This window comes from Rhagoletis pomonella, unplaced genomic scaffold (genome assembly GCF_013731165.1).
Source record: "Rhagoletis pomonella isolate Grant_MI unplaced genomic scaffold, Rhpom_1.0 Rhpom_scaffold_00013, whole genome shotgun sequence".
Taxonomy (NCBI): Eukaryota; Metazoa; Arthropoda; class Insecta; order Diptera; family Tephritidae; genus Rhagoletis; species Rhagoletis pomonella.
The window spans coordinates 1,313,699-1,328,558 of record NW_023458567.1 but is presented as its reverse complement, the minus strand read 5'-3'; the positions used below and the strand labels follow the sequence as shown (position 1 = coordinate 1,328,558).

General features: G+C 41.8%; 3 protein-coding genes across 8 annotated transcripts in view; 1 reads left to right on the top strand and 2 right to left on the bottom strand.

Moving 5' to 3' along the window:
* Positions 1-10,766, top strand: part of LOC118748450 (interference hedgehog) — a 99,526-nt gene extending 88,760 nt beyond the window's left edge. For 4 of the 6 annotated variants that reach the window (XM_036482895.1, XM_036482892.1, XM_036482897.1 and 1 more), the window contains 4 exons: positions 5,480-6,142; positions 6,206-6,385; positions 6,450-6,604; positions 8,354-9,517. In XM_036482895.1, coding sequence (XP_036338788.1) covers positions 5,480-6,142; positions 6,206-6,385; positions 6,450-6,604; positions 8,354-9,517 — 2,162 coding nt within the window. Of the gene's footprint in view, positions 1-5,479; positions 6,143-6,205; positions 6,386-6,449; positions 6,605-8,353 lie in introns of all 6 variants that reach the window. The other 2 variants (XM_036482898.1, XM_036482893.1) reach the window with 2 other exon arrangements.
* LOC118748451 (regulatory protein zeste) lies at positions 84-3,687 on the bottom strand. Its single transcript, XM_036482899.1, has 3 exons — positions 2,763-3,687; positions 1,261-1,721; positions 84-1,188 (listed from the first exon to the last, which is right to left on the bottom strand). The coding sequence occupies exons 1-3, from the start codon at positions 3,122-3,124 to the stop codon at positions 518-520; spliced, it is 1,494 nt and encodes a 497-aa protein (XP_036338792.1). The 5' UTR covers positions 3,125-3,687; the 3' UTR covers positions 84-517.
* On the bottom strand, positions 4,572-5,399 carry LOC118748452 (selenoprotein BthD). The gene has a single exon (XM_036482900.1). The coding sequence runs from the start codon at positions 5,282-5,284 to the stop codon at positions 4,841-4,843; it is 444 nt and encodes a 147-aa protein (XP_036338793.1). The 5' UTR covers positions 5,285-5,399; the 3' UTR covers positions 4,572-4,840.
* Positions 10,767-14,860: the final 4,094 nt, after the last annotated feature.

Sequence of the window (14,860 nt, the reverse complement as noted above, 5' to 3'; positions counted from 1 at the left end):
GTTTATAAATTAATTTCGTGTTCTCTCTTCTCTTTGGGAGTATTTCCTAAAATTTGCTTGCAATTAATCATTACATTTTACCATTTCCATGCGGTTCAGTACCAGATTTCAGTTTTATTAGCTTCAAATTAATTCGAGATAGATATCCATGTACAATTCGGATTGTTTTCGTCGCGGCGACATCTTACACTAGTTTACATTTGACTCTAAAATACGCTCTTCTGTTTAGCATAACTAAAATTCCATAGACTTATTTCATACATACATACTTATGTATATGTATACAAACGTGTATACCAAAAAGTAACAATTTAAAATGCTCTTCCGCATTCGCCGTTATCATTAGTAGTACAATTACAAAACTAATATTTGTATATAAAAATTTAATATGATATTATGTACTAGAATCAAAAAGCTTAGAATTAATTTATGAAATACGCAAATATGTATATCCCACTCTCTCTCCCTTTACACTCCTCCGACTTTGCATCCAACTGCTGATGACGTCTCTCTGCTCCTATACCGCGCTTGGGCTCTTACGCAATATTTTTTCCTCCTCCTGCAAGATGCGTATTTTCATCTTCAGCTCCTCCACCTGTAGACGATGCACCTCGCGCAAATGCTTCAGCTCCTCCTGGGCCCGATTTAATTCCATTTTTTTCTTCTCCAATGACACTTGCACCTCCTTGAAACGCAGCTCAGCCTCCTTTAAACGAAAATATTGCACCTTCTCTTCGAACGACTCCACCGATATTGTTGTATTTCCCTGCGGAGCTGAAGCCGCTGCTGCATTGCTTACCGTCACAGTGGGCACGACTGGCGCTGGCGCGGGCGCTGTGGCAACAGGCAGCGCGTGCAGCGTGGTGCAAGTGAATGTGGGCGTTGCAGTGGCAAACTGTGCGGTGGCTGGCGATTGCAGCTGCATTTTCACTTGGTGGTGCTGCTGTTGTTGTTGTTGTTGTTGCTGCTGATGCTGTTGCGCCGCAACGGCCAGCTGATGTTGAGCAAGCTGCTGTTGCTGCAACTGCTGCGCTTGGTACTGGGCCAGCGTGATTTGCTGGGGCTTGATCTCGCTGATGATCTGTTGATTGTAAGCGGCCGCAGGCATAGCGGTAATGGTGTGCTGCTGCGTCTGGTGCTGGCTGGGTATGGTGATACGCGTTGGCGATGGGATTGTGATGTGGGCAGCTATAAATGGAAGTAGAGTTGGGCAATTAGATAAAAGATGTGCATGCAATGCGTATCATGGTTAGTACTCACTGGTTGAATCGGTTGGATGTTTTATTTGCAAAATGATGTCCTCGCGAGGGCGTGTAGTTTTGAATTGTAGCAAGTCGTTAAGCGTCAGCTTCTCAGCGCTGATTTGATCCACTGAAATCTGTTGCGTCTGTATATTTTGCTGCTGCTGTTGTACGTGATGTTGCAACACTTGGTGGTGTTGGTGTTGGTGCTGCTGTTGTTGTTGTTGTTGTTGCTGCTGTTGATGCAATGGATCGATATGCTCCTGCTCCAGCTGTCCATCGCTGGTATCCATATCGATCTCTTCGAATGTCTCATTCTGGGAACCGGGGTCTTCTTGCTCTGCGTTGGTGAGCTGGAAATCGGGTTCATCTTTTATTGGGTGGTTTACTACCTCCGATTGTTCATTTGTTTCGATGCTAGTTTGTGTATTGTTTGCCTCCTTCTGACCATTGGGACGAAATGGATACTGCTTGCGTAGTCTGGGGAATGTTCGGAGAAAAGGAGATTATTAGGCACTGAGGAAAAGGCAATTATGATTTAAATGGCAACTCACACCAGCTGACCACACACACACACACACACACATTCCTGCATATGTACAAACATAAACCTCATATAATTGCTGCTCAAGAAGAAGGAAATGCGAGACCTGCTAGCGAGTGGAATGCCGCTACTGTCGCACACTCGGAACTGTACTCGGCGTAGCACTCAAGCCGAGCGCGTTTTGTTCATTCATCGATTTTGTACATAGCCAGAAAGTGTTTAATATATATTTTTTTAAACGTTGATAAGCAGGTAAGGTGGAGGCTCACATTTGCGGAAATCGAAAATATTCAGCGTTTTTGATATATACTGTGAGTATATTTTGTATATTTGAGATGCAATTTGCTTGCGTTGAGATATTCTCGTCGCAGTTCGTTTGCCGCCATTTTTAATTGCACTCGAAAGACGAGTATGTGAATGCTGACGATGAATGAGGGCATGAGTAAATCCCATTGCCTTGCGGAGTGAAGCGCAACGCTCAGATATTTATGTAAGTATGTATATACATACCATCGCGATACTCGTCCAAGTGTCGAGTTGTTGTTCTTGTTTTGCACTTGTGCATTTGGCTCGGTTCTGTGAACGACTTTTCGCTCGACTTGCTGCTATTTTGAGGCGTTTTTGTGTTTTTGATGGGGCTTTGAGTCCATGAGGCGCATTAGAGCAGCACATATTTATTTGTTATGAGTTGGAATGCGGCTTTCAATGAGCTGCTTAACGACACATGCTTTAGCTAAAACATTCACAAAAACACATATTCGTACACACAATACTAATACATATGTATGTATTTGATGCGATCAGTGCATTTCACCGTCGACTGTGTTGAGTGGCCCCCATACGCGCGTAACAGGTGCAGAAATTGGAGCAACCACACGCAGGTCAGCAAATGCACCAATCGCCTGTGAAGCCATAGAAACAGCAAAGCTCCACCACGATACCTCTTATTACCAGGCACGCCCCTGCGGTTCACTTACCTCGCATTCAGCCAGAACTTCTGAATCTGCTTCAGGTTTCGCACAGCGCTCACACCCGGATGTGAATTGAATTCGCGTACAATATTTTCCCAGGCATCGCGTACTGAATACTTGGAGCGCTGCTTCTTCCTGAACTTGATATCGATGACCTCCTCGTGCTCATGGAATAGGCTGTAGAGTATCTCCTTCTCTTCTTGCGTGAATCGCGGTGTCAGCGTCAGTTGGCCAGTCTTGTTACCGGCCCCGCTGGCACCCGCACTGCCCGTGGACGTGTTGGCGACGTTATGCTCCTCCGCACCAGTGCCCGTGGTGGTGACCACAGTCACGGTGCCATCACCGCCGCCGGCCACGCCAGTGGACATTTGACGCGATTTTCTGGCTATGTTGACGGCAAAAACTTACAAACGAGCAATGAAGAAGCCTATGGACAAGCGCTGCTACCTCGGCGACAACGACTTGTGCCACCTATGTACGTGTGGGTGAAGCTGTCGTAGTTACCCTGCCTGCATGCAGCTCCACTCGCAAACAGCGTCAGCTCAAGCGGTTTTGTTGGCGCTTAAAAAGGCGAATCGCTTTTCGCTCCACTAAATAGCTACATATGAATATTGGAAATTGTTCTCAATTTAACATTTTTCAACTGCACTCCACTATGGTTGTTATTGTTGTTGCTGCTGTGAACAAACGCACTTGAATGGAAAGCTGCGCTGCCCTGAGCACTTTTGCACTGAGCTGCGATTTCTAATAAATTACCAACGCGCTTTACTTTTAATTAACTTTGCAATAAGATTGGCAAAGATTTTTACACTTTTCGAGTAGATTTTATTTTTCACAAACAGCAAATAGAGAAAATTTTATGTGAAACAAGCGCTGCCACACTCTTCGCAAATCCACTCACAACGAGCTACAGAAAACGAGTGCGAGTGACGAGTGGCGAGTGAACGGCGGTCGGCCATGTTTTGAGTTGGTTTTTGGCAGCTGCAGTGCTGCCAGAGTGACACTTTTGCGTAAGAGATTTAATGGGGATTTTTAAGTTAGTAGTTGTAAAATTGTGTGTGCTGTGTGGATGTGGAAAAGGTAGTGATGATTAATGAGTGTGTAGGTGAGTGAGTTTATAGGCTTACGCACATTCGTTTCTCTTTTCTTACGGAGAAATGGTTCGAGCACAAGTAACAAAGTATTGCGGAAAAATGTAATTCTGACCATTTGCTTTTTTAATCGTTAATGGCGAGATGAAGGAAGAATACGTCTCTTCCGATATTGTCTGACCAAGAAATGTAAATCCTTGGACGTTTAATTTTAAATTAATCACTATTTGGAAAAAGACTCAAAAATTGAAGGAGATTTATTTATTTGTTCGTGTTTCATAACCCTATCTGAAATGGGTGCTAATTTAGAAAGTATTTTTAGACAACGTGTAGTGGCAACGCTACTCGCTTATGGCGCCATCTGTAGGTAAAATTTTGTGGTTTTCATATTTCCTAGTGTCGATTAGTGCTAGTAAAGTACATTGACGCCCAAACTGTCTTGTGGCTAATGACTTGGCACAGAGCTCACAAACTTCTTCAGTCGTCGAGTCAGAGAACTTAATAGTTTTAGAGCTATTGCCGTCTTCTCGAAAAGCGACGTTAAATCAGTTAACCAGACATCCTACCGACATGTATTTCGACCCGCTGAATATGAATCTGAGGTCCGTTTGACTCGTACACCTCCAAAATTTCGAGTAAATTGCGATTTTTTTTTAATTTGTTTTCGGTTTTTCGTAATTTACTCGAAATTTAGGAGTTATAGATTTTTGTTGTTGTTGTTGTAACAGCATAAAAATTCGCCCAAAGAGCTTTTGGGGAGTGTTGCTGGAGTGAGAGTCCTTGGCCAGATATTAATCTGGGTCGTGTGTGCTTTTTTGTGCTGGTAAAATTAAACTTTGTATAAATTTGAACTACAATTCTATTTTCTACTTTTCATAATTTTTGCACAATTTTCTGCTAAAATTTGTTTGAATTGGGTTCTCAAAAGGCACTTTTTTCTGTTCCATCAGTTACCAAAATAGGTTCCCTTCTTTTTTTCTCCACTGTAGCAGCTCAGTCCTCATGCACCTCTCCACCGTCGTCGTCCATGTCTTCTAATAGATTCGTTTCCGGTGCTTCTGGATAGAATTTCTTTAGTATATTTCGTATTTCTTGCATCAGCGGCTCATAGCTGGGCGGGAATTTATCGCGCCTGGGTGGTCCCTTATCGATACCCGACCAGAGTTTGTGGACTGAGGTGCGCGCATTCTGCGAAAAGCCGATCTCGAAGGCGCCCTCCCTCGGCAAAACTTTGCCGTTTTGATTGCGTACCAGTTGTATGATGCGATTGGGCACCTGCACTCTCACATACGTGGCGAACTCCTCGGCCTTGGTCTGGAATATCGGGCACTCGTGCGTGTGCTCGATGTAGATCATACAACGATTTTTGTCGAAGTTCGCGTCCGCCGCCCAGTCGATCTCCCGTATCTTCTTCGACTTTTTGCCCTTAGGAGCCATTGGTGCGGACAGTGAGAGGTGGAAACTGAGAATTTAGAAACGACACTTCTAGACAATTTCAAAATAGTTTTATAATTTTTATTTTTAATTGGTATGTACATATGTATGTGTTTCACTTTTGGAAACGCTTGCTTTTATCGATATGCAATCGATAGCTTTTTTTATTAATAAATTCTTTTTAAACCACTTTTTCAGCCAACATGATTCCGCCTTCGCGCCCGAACGTCACGCGCCTGGCCGACGACTCGGTGATGCTACGGTGGTACGTGCCGAAGAACGAGGGTCTACCCATACAATTCTTTAAGGTACAGTACCGTATGCTCGGCGATCCGAGCCGCCAAATACCGCGCGAAAACTGGCAGACCACCAACGAAGACATCCCCTATGGCAAGCGGGACCGCGGTTTCGAAGGCGTGAAGAACTTCACTTCATCGGTGGCGGGCTTGAAGCCGGATCGCTTCTACCGCTTTCGCATAATCGCCGTCTACTCGAACAATGACAACAAGGAAGGCAACACCTCAGCGAAGTTCTTCCTGCAGAGCAGTGAAACCCTCGGGCCAACAAAGGCCACGTTGCCCGCACCAGAGCTGGCGCGTGTGGAGCCACTCTCCGAGACCGCGGTGATGCTGCATTGGACGCTGCCTGCGAATCCCATGAACGTACCCGACGGCTACTACGCGTACTACCGACTCGCCTCCTCGGCAGGTGAGTACCTCAAAGCGACGGTGGATGGGCAGCACACGCGCAAGTTTAAGATCGACATGCTGGAACCGGGTACGGCATATGAATTCAAACTGCAGTCCTTTAATGCGCTGGCGGCATCCGAGTTCAGCGCCATACTGCAGGGCAAAACCAAGAGTGAGTAGCATGAGCTTCCTATGGCACCCATATAACCAATTTTAACGCCTTTCTTTTCCGCAGAACCAGCCAATACCGACGCGCCCTCAACGCTAGCGCCCATACCACCGCCAAAAGTCAAGGAGACGAAGAATTCTAAATATCCGGTAGTGGCGGGTATTGCTGGCTTCGGCATCCTCCTAATAGTCGCCATCGTAGCCGCATTCCTCTGCATGAAGCGCCGTAGGCCCGCGCAACCGGAGGGTGAGTAGAGCGCCACCGCAGTTGATGGAGCGTACAAATAGTTTTCGTTTTACTTCCTTTTCAGATGAAGACAAACCGCAGCTGGACCACATACAGGCCGACTTCGTGACGCCCTCAGTGCTGGGTGTGGCGGCACATCATAAATCCGGCCATCGCCTGAACGGCGTCATACCGCGCATGAACATTACACCAAATCCGCTGGCGCAGGAAGCCGACAAGGTATGTAGCAGGCAGCCAACCGATTGTATATATATAAAGCCGCGCAGTCTCTGCGGCGCGTCTCCGTTAAAAAGTCGCACTTTTATCTACGACTCCTATACTTTTACAATAGTTTTTGCCGCTTTATTAGGTATTCGAGTTTTCGATTTGTATAAAAATGCATTCCAATTTCGTGTATGATATATTTGGAAATTTTTACGAAATTCTTTGGACAAAATTTTTGCTTCTTTTACTTTCTATTCTTTTCTAGTGGGGTTGTATGTATGTCTTTCAACAGCTGTTGGTGCCTCGACTATGTAACTACTACTTAAATACTCAAATAGTATATATCTCGGCTATTTAATTTTTCCAGCAACTCTTCTGCAAATGAGAAAATTGAACAAAAAAAAAACTGCGCAAAATGTTTTTTGGCATTTAAGATCTTTTGTAATATATCTTTGGCTATTTGTACATATTTATTTATATATTGGCTGCCGTCTTAAACGCATTAATGCAAAGTATCGAACGCTTTTATTCCTAATTCATGACATATAGAAATATCTCATAAGCGTAACCATAAAGAAATGCCAATTTTTAGTAAAGTTGCGCAAATTTGATAGTTAATAAATAAAAAAGACTGATGCTTTGCATTAATGCGTTTAAGAAGACTGCCTTTGTTTATGTAAAGTTATTCTAAGTTGTATGTATATATTTCTGTATATATTTAGTATAAACAACTAAGTGACCGACAGAAGCGACGGAAGGCGACAATGGGGACAGTTCTAGAAGTACTGACGCTTTTATATTGTTTGTTATTCAAAGTTGTTCCACATCAAATAATTCTACAACTAAAGGTTACCGACACTTTTGGCCAAAACAAAGGTTCACCAATGCCAAATGTTCTTTTCAATTTTTTCTTATGAGGCGTCCAAGGCTCAACAAAAGTTGGATTGTGCCGCGAGAACTATGAGGCGAACGCCCTGCCTGCTTTTGGAGAGGGTTTTCTCTCTAAGAATAGCGGTGCTCTGGACGGTTTCCAAATAGAATTAAATAAAGTCGATGTGCCTAACCGTAAGCGTTTTAATAAGGAGGATAAATTTTTGATTTTAAACGGAATTTGAGCTTTCATGGAAAAATCCAATTTATAGTGATTTTTTTTTTTTTAATTAGGCAGATCCTTAGTTATTTAGATTTCCTCCGGACGTTCATACATTTTTAAAATTAAATATTGTTAAATTATTGACTAAAATCTACTACTATATTTTAGTTAGTTATGTAAATATATATACATATGTACATATATGAATATTATTAGGGCGATTCATAATTCTCTTGTAAACGTGTCCGTACTTTTTCTAGAAATGCAGCTTTAGAAGTTATTATTTAGCAGCCACTTACGAAAGTCGGTGACCCGAGAATTTTGAACTGTCCAATCTTTATTATTTATTAAAGTTTTGTATGTTGTGCTGACAACCTTCCTGCCTACTAATCGATTTTGCTAAGCATCGGCTGCCACCAGCTTTTTGAGCCTACTTCCTTTGGACACAGCCTGTAAATTATTTGCACATACGCACACACAAACTCGCCAGCTTCCCTTCTTCTTTTCTTTCATACTTCCAACTTCAAAACACCTTCTGTCTGCTTCTCGTACAACTTAAACGCTTAGCCAGCTACACACACACACATTTGTATTTATATAAGTATTACTAGTGCGACTCTAAGGCATATTTGCTGCTACTAGCTTAGAAATATCAGCGTGAACTGTTCTAGAATCGCAACGTGATGGAGCTGCGCTTCCTACCCACTGGCAACAGCAACAGCAACGCCACCAACACAAACAGCAGCAACTCGGGCAGCTCCAACCACTCAGCCAGTGCCAGTAATTTGAACACAGCCCACCCACATACCAACAGCAGCCATAGTCTCCATAAGCAACCAGCCGCCGCCGCCGCCGCCGCCGCCGCCTGCCATGTCGCCGACGATGTTGATTCGCACATACCACCGCCACGCTCTTCCTCCTCCTGTGAAACGCTGGAGGCCAGTGAGGGAATTTCCAATGCCATCGATCCGAGCTCGCCACTCTCCAAGCCACTACCGCCGTTGCCCAACTACAAGCCTCACGGACAACAACAGCACCAACAGCAGCCGCATACAACCCCACCGAAAATGACACAAAATAAAGCACAAGTAAGCGCCGCTACAACAGCGACCACAGCAACAGCATCAGCACCAGCCGTAGCTGGCACGCCAAACGCATTCTACAACAACAACACGAACGCAATGCATTTGCATACAAAATCGAATTCGTCTCATTCATCCTCAGCCTCATCATTTCATTCTTTGCATAATTCACAGGCACACCTGGGCTCACATCAAGGTCTGCACCACGCGCAGTCATACCACCCGCCGCCTCCGGGCACGCCAACGCTGATGCACAAGCGTGGCGATTATTTGCCGCATCATCATCATGTGAGCGCTGGCCAACATCCGCCGCCGGTGCCGCCACATCAGAACAATAACCACAGCAACCACCATAATGCACATCATCTCTACCAGCAGCATCAGCAGCAACACGCGCAGTCGCAATCGCCGCTGACGCCGTCATTGGAGCAGCAGCGTCGCACGCTGGAACGCAGCGCGCGCAATCTGCACTACACAGCAACCGCGATGCCAGCGAATGTGACGCAGCAATCACCGCACGATGCCGCCATGAATATCGATGGCCTGCCGACGCGCATACCATCGTTGCGCCGCACGCGACGTACCTCTGGCAGCGCCAATAACAACAATGGTGGCGTGGGCATACCCATCGTGCCGGGCAGTCCGCGGGTGCAGCGTTCACCGATGCCGGCGCGCGCCATGATGAAGCGCGGGCGGCTGGGCAGTCACAACGACAACATGTCCTCGGGCAGTTTGAACAGTATTGAGGTGTGAGTGAGATGTGGTAAGGGGGAGGGTGAAATAAAGGGGAAGAAAGATGATAAGGGGTAAGCGGGAAAAGGGGTTACAGAGCCTTCGAATAATTAATATTAACACTTAGTATAATAGGTTAGGTTAAAAATAGGCAACGTAGAAAGAGAGACATAGTTTTAGGAAGTGGTAAAATACTTCATAGGCATTTTTAGAAGATTTCAAATAAGGGAATTTAGCATTAGGGAACTCAATTGGTGGATTGAGCCAAAGAACGTAGATATTAAGAAGGGACAACTCGTATTGTAGCGAAAATGAGCAACAGGGGCGTACCTTCTATTTTGCCATGGTAAATTTTTTGATTGGAGGAAAAGACTAAGCAAGCCCCTGTTCTCCCTCTCGCTACAATTATAACGAGCTGTCCCTTCTTATTATCTACGTTCTTTGATTGAGCGCAATTTTTCGCAAATAAGATGGCAAGCTGAGATGAAATATATTTTGGAAAATGATTTATTGCCGAGTTTAAGTTAAGTTGCTTATACGGAATAGATATTTGGAAAGCTTAAGGTTCAGCCAGAATAAATTTTCTTAAATTTTAAAACCCTAGATTCGTATGCTCGATAGAGTAAAATTGTAAATATTCAAAATTTATGTAGTATTAAAAGTACGTTTCTAAAATTTAGAAAAATTACATTTAAGCTGTTCGAATATAAAACTGTATAACTCGAATATTTAAAAAAAACTGAAAATTAGTATAATTTTTGCATACTCCCAGCCAGGGTGCCGTTACTTATATAGTGCCTTGTTTTGTAAACACACAGCAAACGGTAAAGCTGTTCCCAAATCACATAAAGACTTAACTGAATTAATTTTAATTATATTTGTAGGTTATAGTTGCCAACTCGAAATGACATTCACTACACTAGCAATGTATGTATGTATGTATGTATGTACTATGTTTGTTTGACTAACTCAAATAATCAAATAGTTTAATATAAAATCCGTCCTAAAAGAAGAGCAAGAAATAAATAAAAAAATGAATTTGCACAAAATGGTATGACTGAAAAAATGTTTATAAAAAAAAGCTCTATTACTTGATGAGACGACTTCGAAAGCTTCGAAATGTTTGCTGCATTAAAAGCGTAGTTCGAAACACAAATTTTGAAGTTGTAAAAATTAACTTATAGTCGAACACATTAGCAGCATTTTTTAATTAGAATCTATTTTTCGAACATCTAATGCATATCGTTTAACTTTTCAAAAAGTTTTTTTTTCGTTTTTCTTTCAAGTTGGGACTCGAAAATTAAATGCTAGTTTTTTTAGTTTTTAATTTAATTAAAAATAATTTTCGTGCTTCCTACAGTTTTTGACTGCACTTTATTTTATGCTTATTTTTAGTATTTGCGTTCAAGTTTTAATATTTATTAAAAAAATTATATGTATGTATGTTTCCTGGTCCTTATTTTTACGTTTTAATTGGAGTCGAAGTTTTAAATCTGCTGCTTTCTGTGGCGAGTTAAATTTACATGCGATAAAAGTAATCATAAATAGTTTTATGCAAAAAATTTTAAGTTTTTTATACGAAATTTTTTTTTTGTAATTCATATTTTTTTCAAAATGTACTATTTTTATTATTTACCGTAAATACAATAATAAATTTGAAAAATAATTTTTAATAAGAATAAATAAATTACACAAAAAATACTATAACAATAAACGTAAATAATGTCTTATTTCTTGTAGTTAACTTTTCGGTAAAGCCTAAATTATTCAAATGTATTTCAGGATTCGAACCATTTTCGCACCTTTGGATTGGTTTGTAGAAAGGGTTTGTTTTTGTCCCTGAACCGGAGTTTCGCTTCGGTTCATCGATTTGAAAATTAATAAATAGCTAGGTATTCTTGTGTCAATTTTATTCAAACAAAGTGGAGAAAATTTTTCTATTAACAAGTAATTTTTAGCAAAAAACGACTTCAAATCCCATAAAAAAAAAAGAATATATATATATATATATCTCATGATCCGCTGATCGGATCTTAACCAGATTAGTATGGGACCACCTCTGAGACACTACCTTTCCGATGCAAAAAGAATTATCGAAATCGGTTGACGTGGTCCAAAGTTATGCGGAAACATACATAAAAAAAAAAAAAAAAATATTCCGACGAACTGATAACCTCCTCTAAGAAGTTGTTCGGTTTTCGGTTCGAAGCAAACAATTATGGAAAATTTCGGTTTGGTGAATTATTTGGTAAAAAAAAAAACGTTAATCCGTTTCAAAACCGATCCACGCCCCTGCATTGTAATGTAATGGAAATTTTTTGGGGCCCGACAGAAACAAGGGACACCGCGACCTAGGAGATATTTTGTATCCCTATGATGGGTCCTAACTCTGACGGCCCAAGATGTTATTAGCCTCCCTTACAAAAGCTAAATGTTTCTTCATAGATGAATACCCAACCTTAGTGGCATCGTCTGTGGAAGAACTGAAGTCTTGCAGTCTTAGTCTGGCTAATGCTGGACAAAGACGGCAATCCGTCTCTGTGGAAAAACCAATCGGATGCACGTGAGAGCGCAGGTGATTATGGCCGCTTAGGTAGCCAATAAGCAACTTCGTGTTGGCTCTGTTCAATCTTTATATCAAAGCAAAAGGATAACCGAAAAGTCCGGTCTTTCTAAGGCCCTTACCTCAGTCCAGTACTTACTGCGATCTGTGTCTACACACGCTTCGATTATGAGCCCCGAAGGGCACCAACTGAGTACACAAAACGGCCCCACAAGTACAGACGATGAGCCTTCCCTTGCCAATTCGTCGGCGGCTTCGTTATCTACGTCGAGGTATCCAGCATAGCAATACAGTGGTCCTTGCTACATTCTGAAAAGATGAAAAAAAAATGTTGGATATTACGCGCAGAGCTGCACTCATAACGTCTGATACAGAGCTGCCGAATATTCCCTCCTGGTCCTGTAGTTTAGTTAAGACGATACGTCCCTGTCTTATTTCAAGAACATGTTCTTTGCTAGACAGGAACAAGATTAAATTGAATAGTGTCTTTTGTTGTATAGAAAGCATAGCTTAACAGCGTATCCTATTTTTAGGCGCAGCATACAAAAGACGTATAGAAATATTGTCCTGTGGAAATTTGTGGCGTGTGTTTGGCACTACAACCATTTTTCCATTTGAGTCGAGACCAAAAAACTTCCCCAATTGCTTCTCTCGTTTGCAAATTTGCGTAAGTGGTTCATACCGAGTCTCCCTAAAAAGTCAACGTCAGGACCGGCTCTTAATGCTTTGTTGAATTTGTCGCCTCTGGATTTAGCGATCCAAGAGGAGGCAATGAAAACGATGTATCGACTGCACTCTTTTGGTCTGTAGAACGACGATCGGAGCTCTGGGCACACAGTTGTTCAGAAGGTTGTCAGAGCAATATCCTTTGTTTTTGGCACCAAATGACAAACTGATACCTAGAGTCTCCTTTGGTAGAAAGTACGTCGTTAGATTTCGTACAAGGAAACAATGGAGAGATCCAGACACTCTCTTGGGAAGCTCGGTGAAAACTTTCTATACTGACGGCTCAAACGATACTGGAGCTGGATGGCATCTGGACGGAAATTTCAGATGCTTTACCGCTTTGGATGCAATGACAACGGTATTTCAATCGGAAGTCTTTGCAATACTGAAAGTGGCAGACTGGATAACTGGCGAAAGGTGGCGCAGACATAAAATCAGGATCTGCAGTGACAGCCAAGCTGCTCTAAAGGCCCTGGAAACCGCTCGAACCTCTTCAAAGTTAGTCCAGGAATGTAAGTTGAGGCTGAACTCCGTTACAAGATGGAATGAGCTTGAACTTGTGTGGGTGCCAGGACACCACGGTGTTCAAGGTAAAGAACTGGCTGATGAATTGGCGAACTGCGGTGCTCTGGAGCGCCCAATTGGGCCGGAGCCAATTGTAGGGCCAACCATAGCGAGAACTATCCGGTGTATCAAGGATCTCATAAGCAAAACTCATGAAAGCCGTTGGTGTACTATTGACACCTGCAAAACAACCAAGTGTTTCCTGAATAGGCCTGACAGGCCTGAAGTTTGGAGGACGAGGATAGTACAGAACATTTCCTCTGCCGCTGTCCGGCCTTCGCCAGACTCAGATGGTACATTTTTGGGTCGGATGTACTGAGAATGGACGACGTACATTCTCTTTCCCTCAACAAATTGCTAAAATTCATAAAGGAGTCTGGTAAGTTTGCAGAGGAGTAATGAATTCCCACCCCCACCTACATAACCCTTTCCTCTAAATCCTGTTTCTTGGCCTTAAGTACAATGGGCAATACTGCTTGAGTGCTTGGAAAATTTGTTTTTGGTTTTTCCGGCCACCCACAAATCCATTCCATTGCATTCCCCATAAAAAGACTACAGTGAACTTAAACTATTAGGCAAAAGTGCGTAATGTAGTTGTCGAGAAACGGAGAGGCCAAAGGAGTCCAAGACAAAGCACCCGTGCACACTGCGCGAGTTGCAAGACGTACCCTGGCCGAGACTGGATTTGAAGAATTCAACCACACACCATACGGTCCAGAACTGGGCCCGTGTTTTCCAATTTGAAAAAAATCTCCGAGGACGAAAATTTTCGAGCGAAGAAGAAATCAAGGCGGCAGTAGACGAGAATTTCGAAGACAAAGAAATTTGTATGCATTTCATTTTTCATGCAAAACTTTTAGCCTCCGTTCGTATTTGCAAAAATAAGTAAATTAAAGCCTTTAATACTTACCTCATGCGTCGAATATTAAAACAAAAACGGCCAAATTTTTTTAACAAAAATCAATATTTTTTTTTTTTAGAAAAAAATGCAACATTTATTCCAAAATGAAAGTGTGATGAATGTAATTGAAGTTTAAATACTTAATGTAGGTACAGTTTACATAAAAGAAAACTAAACATAAACACATAAATCATAAAATTAAAAAAAAAATTAATAAATTTCATTATATACCAACAAGTGATTATTTTTTTGTTAAAAACTTTTTGTTGCCTTATTTGCTACAATTTCATATCGAATATTAAAGTGAAACTCATTTTTGCGTGCTCTGTATATCCTTTCCTATTTATACATTTACATAATTTGTACATCACTGCACATCTGCACCTACATACATATGTACATATTTGTTACAAATATTCTTTCGACATAATTTTCATTTACTTCTGTTGTTGTATTAGTTCAACTACGTATGTATGTATGTATGAGCGTTTTGTTTATAGTTAATTAATACCGTTATTTGTATGTATGTATGTATGTTTAAAATTTATCATCCATTACTTGTATGTGAATAGTTTGTAAATAGATTTTCGTATTTTATATTTTTTCTAAA